Source organism: Nanorana parkeri, unplaced genomic scaffold (genome assembly GCF_000935625.1).
Source record: "Nanorana parkeri isolate BGI_ZX_2015 unplaced genomic scaffold, ASM93562v1 scaffold2568, whole genome shotgun sequence".
NCBI lineage: Eukaryota > Metazoa > Chordata > Amphibia > Anura > Dicroglossidae > Nanorana > Nanorana parkeri.
In genome coordinates, this window is record NW_017308836.1 from 8,951 (window position 1) to 19,213 (window position 10,263).

Consider the following 10,263-nt stretch of genomic DNA (forward strand, 5'->3'; position numbering starts at 1 on the left):
TATATGAAAGCCGCGGCGCCGCTGCAAAGAGCGGAGTCAAGATGGCGGCCGCTGATCTTGGCTTTAACCACTTTAGGACCAGGATCTGTATATACATACGGGGGGACATGAAGTGGTTAACATTTATGGACAAGATATAAGCAGATGAAGTTTAACTTGTGTTAGAGGTCCTGTTACATGTCATCATTTCAGACAGAAGGAGGGGGACTCTCTCCGCGGCCGAACTTCATACTTTTCAGGGTAAGTCACTGGCGCGGTCTTGTTCCCATGCCAGAGGGTGCGTCGCAGATTACACGCCACCCTGCCAATGTGTCACCAGTCTGCTAGAGCCTGGAATGTGATGGAACGGACACATATTGGGTTGTGTCCCCAGGAACTGGTCCGACTTGTTTGTCCGCTCCGCCGTGCCGTGCTCTTTACCCCGGAGGCGAGGATTGTGCAGGAAGGGAAACTATTTCCACTAACAATTTCTTGACCGCTGCCGCCCCTCTGCTCCCTGCCGCCCCAGGGCCGGGGCTCGGTGGCCTTGTGGGGAATCCGGCCCTGCCAGCGCTCCACCAGCAACCCCTTTCCTAAGTGCAGGAGCAGCTCACGGTCCCAACACGAAGCACCGGAACCTTCTGCTTGAACTTTGCTCTACAGAAGGAAGCTGGAAGAGAATTTCATAAAAGTAATATATGAGATCAGTAAAAGTTACAGGTGGGAGGGGCACCCAGTAGCGCGGTGCGGGAGCCAATAGAAATACGAAGAAAACAATGTTGTCAGGGTGCCACGCCGGTCATGTGACACGGAGAATGGTGTTTTTTTTTTTTTATAGGTCTTCTATACGTAGAATCAGAATCAAAGGTTACAGAGGAATTACTGAGAAATCAGATCCTTTTAGGTGTTGATTGTTGTTTCTGACCCCACTGGAGGGATACTTCCTCCCTTCCTCTGCAGGTGACCCCACTGGAGGGATACTTCCTCCCATCCTCTGCAGGTGACCCCACTAGAGGGATACTTCCTCCCATCCTCTGCAGGTGACCCCACTGGAGGGATACTTCCTCCCATCCTCTGCAGGTGACCCCACTGGAGGGATACTTCCTCCCTTCCTCTGCAGGTGACCCCACTGGAGGGATACTTCCTCCCTTCCTCTGCAGGTGACCCCACTGGAGGGATACTTCCTCCCTTCCTCTGCAGGTGACCAGTGGCCAGCAGCGGTTCCAATGAAATAGCACATAGGGGGGGTGATAAGGGGCATCCCTGTCTCGTGCCATTGTATAGAGTAAAAGAGGGGGACAGGGACCCATTAATGCGGATTTTAGCAACAGGATTGGCGTACAGAGCTGAAATCCACTCCATCATCCGGGAGCCCAGACCCAGGTGGGACAGGGTGGCTAGGAGGAAGTCCCACGCCACCCTGTCCAAAGCTTTCTCTGCGTCGGTGGAAAGGAGAAGCGTGGGGTTCTCTGGCGATGTGTATTAAGGAAAGAGATTTAAGAGCGTTATCCCTGGCTTCCCTGCCAGGGATAAAGCCCACCTGATCCGGGTGAATCCAGGACGGGAGGAGCGGGTACAGTCTGTTCGCCAGGATCTTAGCATACAGTTTGGTGTCTACGTTTAGCAACGAGATAGGGCGGTAACTGGCACAGTTCAAGGGGTCTTTTTCTGGTTTGGCTATTACCGTTATGTGGGCCAGGAGTGACTCTGGGCGCATTGGGGGAATTTGTGGAGATTGTATTAACATAAGTGCAGAAGTGAGGGGCCAGGATGTCTTGGAAACGTTTATAATAAAGTAGGCTAAAGCCATCAGGGCCCAGGCTTTTGCCTAGAGGGGTGGAGGAAATTACTGACTTAAATTCCGCCTCGGTGATATCCGTTTCTAGGGCTGAGAGGGACGATTCAGGTACCCTGGGCAGGGAGGCTTGCTGTAGGTAAGTGTTGATCCTGTCCAGTTTGGATGCGGTAGCTACTGGGCCTAGTGAAGTAGACACCTGATATAGGTCCTGGTAATAGTCGCGGAAGACTTTCACAATGGCTGAGGTGGCGTGCGCCATGGATCCCGATTTGGCCCTGATCTTAGAGATGAAAGTGGCGGATTGCTTGGTTCTTAGCGCTCGCGCCATGAGTCTACCCGGCTTACCCCCTAGTTCGTAATATTTGCGTGCGACAGCGTTGAAGGCTCGCGTGGTGTTCTGCTCCAATAGAAGCCGCAGTTCATCGCGTTTGGCCAGGAGTTCCCAGAGGACTCCCTGATCTGGGAGACTTTTGTGGGACGTTTCTAGGCGTTGGATCTCTGAGAGCAGCGCCGTCGTGGCCGCTATCGGCTCCCATTTGCGCTTGGCCCCCACAGCTATCAGCCGGCCGCGCATGACCGCCTTGTGGGCTTCCAATGTGCAAGCCGCAGCAACCCAAAGGCAGGTGTTGGTTGCAAAGTATGAAGCCATTGTCTGTGACAGGTCAGCAGTAATAAGCCGATCGTTCAGCAGGGAGTCATTAAGCTTCCAATTGCACATCCTATCACCCAATGAGTCCAGAGACAAGGAGATCACTGCCGGGGCATGGTCAGAGAGTGTGGCTGGGAGGATGTCCGCAGATTGCAACTTATCCAGAAGGGTGTGATCAATTAGGATCACATCGATCCTGGAATAGGTGGAATGTACCAAGGAGTAGTGAGTGTAGTCTCGGACTCCTGGGTGAAGAAGGCGCCGTGCGTCTACTAGCTGGGTTCTGTGCAGGGCCTTTCGCAGGGAGGTGAGATGAGCAGATGGGTTCCTAGGTGCCATGGATGATGAATCTAAGGAGGGCTCTAGGCACAGGTTCAGGTCCCCCGCCAGGATAAGTCTACCTTTTCGGAAGTCCCCAATTTTGCCCAGGACTCTCTTCAAAAAAGTCACTTGATGGATATTAGGGAAGTATACATTAGCCAATGTAAATTCAATACCTTGAATGGCGACTTGGAGGAGGAGAAACCTACCCTCTGGGTCGTTCATTCTATCACGAAGCTGTACACAGAGTCCCCTGCGGAACCCAATGGTGACTCCCTTGGCACGTTTAGTGGGTGAGGCGCTGTAGTACCAGAGCGGGTATTGCTGAGCTTTAATCAGCGTCGGGGAGATGTAGGAGAGATGTGTCTCCTGGAAGAAAACCACATCCGCCTCACATCTGTTGACTTCAGACAGTATCTGAAAACGTTTACGTGGGGAGTTCAGGCCTCTCACGTTATATGAGATTAGTTTCAAAGCCGCCATTTGTGTGTGCCGCAGGGGAGCTCCCCCGAGAATATCGAGGAACTGAGCAAGGTCAAGACCCGGGGACCACAGACAAGGGATACATAGACAAAGGGAGGGGTGAAACATAAGGACAATTGGCGGTAGAGGTGCCTCCGGCAGATGGTAAAGGAGGGCACCCATTTAGGACCCATAGCAGGGAGCGAAAAAGGGACCGATTCTCTCAAAACAGGGGCAGGGGCAAATAACGCGGCAGCTCAGCAGCTCAACCCCCAGAGATGGGGTGGGGGGGAGACGACATGGGTCTGGATCCACGTTGCGTCTTCAGTTCCGCTCGTTGCCAGTGAGGCGAAGGGGTGAAGCGCCAGGCCGGCGGTTGTTCGACCCACTCAGGAAGCTCCGGCACGGTAATCTCCAGCTCGGAACAGAAATCCCCCAGCTCCTCCGGGAATCGCAGGACTGTTGATCTACCCCCACGAGTGGCAATGAGGCAGGCGGGGAATCCCCAGTGATATGGAATGTGGGAGTCCTTCAGTTGTTGCAACAGGGTCCTTCAGTTGTTGCTCAGTCTCCTTCTGCGGGCGAGGGTCTCCGGTGCGAGGTCTGGGAAGATCTGTATCTTTGCCCCATCAAAGTCCACTTCTGAGGAGGGTTTGAGGTGGGTGAGGAGCAGGGCCTTGTCGGTATAGTAATGGAGGCGCACGGGGGCAGCTCTCCCGCTAGTATGACGTCACGGGGCAGCTCTCCCGCTAGTGCTCTGGGCCGCAGGGCCCTGTGAGCCCGATCAAACAGCATAGTGGAGGTAGGGGAGCGTCCCAGGATGGTATTGAAGATGCCCCTAACGGTGTCCGCGAGGTCCGCGTCTCCCGTTGCTTCAGGAAGGCCGCGGAGGCGCAGGTTGTTCCTGCGGTTCCTATTCTCCTGATCCTCAATCTTATACAGGGCTTGACGGGTCTGCATCCAAGTTTGCTTACCCTGATTCTGCAGTTCGCTGATGGCTTTTGCGTGGTCGTCTAGACCAGTGGTTCTCAACCCGTGTAACCTCGGGACCCACATTTGTCCTCGGTCATTAAGTTGCGACCCAAGTTGCACTGCAATGGAACGCACAACATTAGGGTACTGCATGTTTTGGTGCGGGCATACGAACTGTGGGTGGGAGATGCGTTTGGGGTACCATACAAATGAATAGTCACTCTATAGAACACGTGAGTAAGCAATGCACATATGGATGGAGCTCCCTCGCGGCCATAGCCCCATCCCATCCCACCTCAAGCTGAAACTCTGCGCCGGGCAGCATATTTTGGATGGCCGCTTGGCACGAGAACTGACAGTGCTGCGCTAGAGGTTGGCTGAGGAGCCTCTCGTCTAGAAAAGTGGAAGGCATGCGGCGACCCACTGAACACGGGGTCGCGACCCACTTTTGGGTCACGACCCACCAGTTGAGAACCAAGGGTCTAGACGATCCTCCACCGCCTCCACGCGGTGTAGTGTGTGCGATAGCTCTGATCGAAGCGCCGTCAGATCCGTTTTAATGGAGGTCTCCAAGCACAAGAACATGGCTGACAGTTCCCTCTTGGTCGGCAGGGAGTGTGCTAGGGTGCGCACTGACATGTCGGATCCCTCATCCGATTCGTCCGCTTCCGACAGTGCCGCTGTGTCGTCCTGAGGAGGCGGTCGGCGGCGTGCAGAATCCAATGTAGGCCGCGTCTGGAGACAGGGTTGGAAGCACGTGCAAGGCCGCACTGCCGTCCGGCGGGGAGTTCGTCGCCCACATGCGTTTGAGCGAGCCCGCACTGGGTCTCTTGTTGGAGCCCGACTTCTGGGTTCTTTTCCCCATGGTAGATGTAGGGAGAGGCGAAGTGTCCACAATACTCTAGCAACTCGGGGATGGATCGGGAGCCTCAGCTACACACGTCCACCCGCCGCCATAGGTAGACCACGCCCCCCGGACTGGAGTTCTAATTGTTGACTGGGATCACACGCACTGTAACTTGTGAAGGTTTTGGTTTCCTAAATATATGATTGCAGATCCTTCGGATATATGAACGGCAGGGTTCTGGAATTGGGGGGACGTTTGCAGGCCGGATAATCCAGCTTGGGGGACTTTTTTTATTTGCATTGAAATGGCTGGCTCGTGTCACCTCAATATAAAGAAACATTTCTCAGGTTGTGTCACTGCTGAGGCTGAACCGCCATTTATTGACATGAAAGTATACAGAAGGGAAAACAAGATTTTTCTGCACTTACTTTTATTGATATTCATGTGTTACATCAAACAGTGACTACACAGCCCCCCCACATCAAACAGTGACTACACAGCCCCCCCACATCAAACAGTGACTACACAGCCCCCCTCCTTGTCTCTCTCTCGATTGATTCTCCGCTGAGAAGGTTTGTTTCCCTCCATCCACTAGTAGCGCACCGGGTTCACATTGTTCACATTCATAATGTTGGTTGGCTGAGGTTGGTACGAAGGGACGGGGTACATGACGGTCTGCCCTGGCATGGTCACGGTGGTGGTGTGAGCTGTCACCATGGAAGTCGGGTGCTTGTATTTCTTTATCTCTCGAGCCATCTGGCACCAGGCGCAGGTGAAACACCAGTACAATATACAGCAATCAGCGCTGATCGAAAAAAAAACGAACCCGGGGGGGGGGGGGGACAGAAGAAAAGATGATGATGATGATGATGATAGGGGGAGGGAAGAAGAGAAGGAGATAGAGAAGAGAGAGGAGAGAGAGTGAGGGACAGAGAGATGATGATGATGATAGGGGAGGGAAGAAGAGAAGAAAAGGAGGGAGAAAGAGATAGAGAGGGGGAATAGAGAAACAAAAGGGGGGAAAGGATAGAAGGAGATAGAGAGGAAAGAAGGATAGGACAGGGGAAGGAGATAGAGAAGGGAGATAGACAGAGGTACAAGAAGGGACAACAGAGGAGGGAGAGTACAAGAGGAGAGGGATGAAAGAGGATGGGAAGAGAGGGAAGGGATGGAAGAGGATGGGAAGAGAGGAGAGGGATGGAAGAGGATGGGAAGAGAGGAGAGGGATGGAAGAGGATGGGAAGAGAGTAGAGGGATGGAAGAGGATGGGAAGAGAGTAGAGGGATGGAAGAGGATGGGAAGAGAGTAGAGGGATGGAAGAGGATGGGAAGAGAGGAGAGGGATGGAAGAGGATGGGAAGAGAGTAGAGGGATGGAAGAGGATGGGAAGAGAGTAGAGGGATGGAAGAGGATGGGAAGAGAGAAAGGGGGATGGAAGAGGATGGGAAGAGGAAAGGGGGATGGGAGAGCATGGGAAGGGAGAAGACGGATTGAAGAGGATGGGAAGAGAGGAGAGTGATGGAAGAGGATGGGGAGAGAGGAGAGTGATGGAAGAGGATGGGAAGAGAGAAAGGGGGATGGAAGAGGATGGGAAGAGGAAAGGGGGATGGAAGAGGATGGGAAGAGGAAAGGGGGGTGGAACAGGATGGGAAGGGAGAAGAGGAATGGAAGAGGATGGGAAGAGAGGAGAGGGATGGTAGAGGATGGGAAGAGAGAAAGGGGGATGGAAGAGGATGGGAAGAGAGGAGAGGGATGGAAGAGGATGGGAAGAGAGGAGAGAGATGGTAGAGGGTGGGAAGAGAGGAGAGAGATGGTAGAGGGTGGGAAGAGAGTAGAGGGATGGAAGAGGATGGGAAGAGAGGAGAGGGATGGTAGAGGGTGGGAAGAGAGGAGAGAGATGGTAGAGGGTGGGAAGAGAGGAGAGGGATGGTAGAGGATGGGAAGAGAGGAGAGAGATGGTAGAGGGTGGGAAGAGAGTAGAGGGATGGAAGAGGATGGGAAGAGAGTAGAGGGATGGAAGAGGATGGGAAGAGAGGAGAGGGATGGTAGAGGATGGGAAGAGAGAAAGGGGGATGGAAGAGGATGGGAAGAGAGGAGAGGGAAGGTAGAGGAGGGGAAGAGAGAAAGGGGGGATGGAAGAGGATGGGAACAGAGGAGAGGGATGGAAGAGGAATGGGAAGAGAGGAGAGAGATGGTAGAGGGTGGGAAGAGAGTAGAGGGATGGAAGAGGATGGGAAGAGAGGAGACAGATGGAAGAGGATGGGAAGAGAGGGGAGGGATGGAAGAGGATGGGAAGAGAGGAGACAGATGGAAGAGGATGGGAAGAGAGGGGAGGGATGGAAGAGGATGGGAAGAGAGGAGACAGATGGAAGAGGATGGGAAGAGAGGGGAGGGATGGAAGAGGATGGGAAGAGAGGAGACAGATGGAAGAGGATGGGAAGAGAGGGGAGGGATGGAAGAGGATGGGAAGAGAGGAGACAGATGGAAGAGGATGGGAAGAGAGGGGAGGGATGGAAGAGGATGGGAAGAGAGGAGACAGATGGAAGAGGATGGGAAGAGAGGGGAGGGATGGAAGAGGATGGGAAGAGAGGAGACAGATGGAAGAGGATGGGAAGAGAGGGGAGGGATGGAAGAGGATGGGAAGAGAGGAGACAGATGGAAGAGGATGGGAAGAGAGGGGAGGGATGGAAGAGGATGGGAAGAGAGGAGACAGATGGAAGAGGATGGGAAGAGAGGGGAGGGATGGAAGAGGATGGGAAGAGAGGAGACAGATGGAAGAGGATGGGAAGAGAGGGGAGGGATGGAAGAGGATGGGAAGAGAGGAGACAGATGGAAGAGGATGGGAAGAGAGGGGAGGGATGGAAGAGGATGGGAAGAGAGGAGACAGATGGAAGAGGATGGGAAGAGAGGGGAGGGATGGAAGAGGATGGGAAGAGAGGAGACAGATGGAAGAGGATGGGAAGAGAGGGGAGGGATGGAAGAGGATGGGAAGAGAGGAGACAGATGGAAGAGGATGGGAAGAGAGGGGAGGGATGGAAGAGGATGGGAAGAGAGGAGACAGATGGAAGAGGATGGGAAGAGAGGGGAGGGATGGAAGAGGATGGGAAGAGAGGAGACAGATGGAAGAGGATGGGAAGAGAGGGGAGGGATGGAAGAGGATGGGAAGAGAGGAGACAGATGGAAGAGGATGGGAAGAGAGGGGAGGGATGGAAGAGGATGGGAAGAGAGGAGACAGATGGAAGAGGATGGGAAGAGAGGGGAGGGATGGAAGAGGATGGGAAGAGAGGAGACAGATGGAAGAGGATGGGAAGAGAGGGGAGGGATGGAAGAGGATGGGAAGAGAGGAGACGGATGGAAGAGGATGGGAACAGAGGAGACGGATGGAAGAGGATGGGAAGAGAGGAGACAGATGGAAGAGGAATTATTTTTGTCATTTTACGTCATATTGGCTGTCACTCCTGTGCAGAGACGAGCACTCAGAGACAGAGGTGCAGCACATCTCACACATGTATTCATTGAATATGGCTGCCCCATGTATTTACATTCCATTACAGGCTACACATAGAGTGAGAACAAATGGTTCTCGGAACCAATACTGCAATACATGCGGACTGAGGGTCCATGGTTCTAGCTGAGGCTCTTGGTGGGCTGTGCGCCATCGCCCTCAACACGTCACCATTTATCTTCAAGCTTTTTCCTGTCATGTGATAAGAGGTTTGTAGACACATTGTATCTGGTATGTGTTCCAAATGCTCAGAAAACAGTGACAGTGACACTGCCTCTGGCTGAAGCTTTGTCTCCAGGTACTGAAAGCAGCTCAGACACATAATACAGTTATCACCTAATCCTGATGGTCAGATCAGAGGATGTGGCTATGTCTCATAGGCGTGCGCACGGGGTGTGCTGGGTGTTTCTGGGCGCACACTAATCACCCCGAGCATAGGGATGCCACCTCTCTGGGATTCACCCAAACTGTCCGGGTTTTGAGTCCTGTATGTGCTCTTTTTCGGTTTCAGGCCGGCTGAAGCACGGACACAAGATGTCACAATGTCAGGTGGACAGAGGCAACCTGGTCGTGGTGTTCCATCTTGAGAGCATGGAGGAGGCACGGGACACAGAGAGACACTGGGACTCGGGGGGGAAGTAAGTGTCTGAAAAACAGTGTGCAGATAACTCTTGAAGGGCACACTCTCCAGACTATCACTCCTCACTCATCCTCCTGGCTGTCCCTCCTTAGTGTCTCTCCTCAATCTCTCTCCTAGCTGTCTCTCCTCGCTCTCTCCTGGCTGTCTCTCCTCACTCTCTCCTGACTGTCTCTCCTCGCTCTCTCCTGACTGTCTCTCCTCACTCTCTCCTGGCTGTTTCTTCTCATTTTCTCTCCTGGCTGTCTCTTCTCATTTTCTCTCCTGGCTGTCTCTTCTCATTCTCTCTCCTGGCTGTCTCTCCTCACTCTCTCCTGACTGTCTCTCCTCACTCTCTCCTGGCTGTTTCTTCTCATTCTCTCTCCTGGCTGTCTCTTCTCATTAGACCTAGGGCTGCTGGAGGAGCCTGATGGCTAGCCTCCTTCCTACAGACCACGGACCTAGGGCTGCAGAGACTTATTACCCCGGAGAACTTTGTTTGCTGCGTGTTTCCAGTTTAATATTTCATCTAGAGAGAGAACTTGTCACTATTTGATGTGAACCATTCTTCTATAGGTAGCAGGCTGTCTGGGGGAGGGGCCATTGTTTGCAAATCACTTTCCCTCCTGGCTGTCTCTCCTCACTCTCTCCTGACTGTCTCCCCTCCCTCACTCTCTCCTGGCTGTTTCTTCTCACTCTCTCTCCTGGCTATCTCTTCTCATTCTCTCTCCTGGCTGTCTCTCCTCACTCTCTCCAGGCTGTCTCTCCTCTTTCCTCTCAATTTCCCTCCTGGCTGTCTCTCCTCTCTCTCCTGGCTATCTCTCCTCACTCTCTCCTGGCTATCTCTCCTCACTCTCTCCTGGCTATCTCTCCTTACTCTCTCCTGGCTATCTCTCCTCACTCTCTCCTGGCTATCTCTCCTCACTCTCTCCTGGCTGTCTCTCCTCACTCTCTCCTGGCTATCTCTCCTCACTCTCCCCTGGCTATCTCTCCTCACTCTCTCCTGGCTATCGCTCCTCACTCTCTCCTGGCTGTCTCTCCTCACTCTCTCCTGGCTGTCTCTCCTCCCTCTCTCCTGGCTGTCTCTCCTCACTCTCTCCTGGCTGTCTCTCCTC

General features: G+C 53.4%; 1 protein-coding gene across 1 annotated transcript in view; it reads right to left on the reverse strand.

Annotated features, from left to right (window-relative positions):
• Positions 1–5,619: 5,619 nt before the first annotated feature.
• LOC108801939 (cornifelin homolog A-like) overlaps positions 5,620–10,263 on the reverse strand; it is a 6,723-nt gene continuing 2,079 nt past the window's right edge. The window contains exon 3 of the mRNA XM_018573845.1: positions 5,620–5,833. Within this exon, the coding sequence (XP_018429347.1) occupies positions 5,620–5,833 (214 nt within the window). The remainder of the gene's footprint in view (positions 5,834–10,263) is intronic.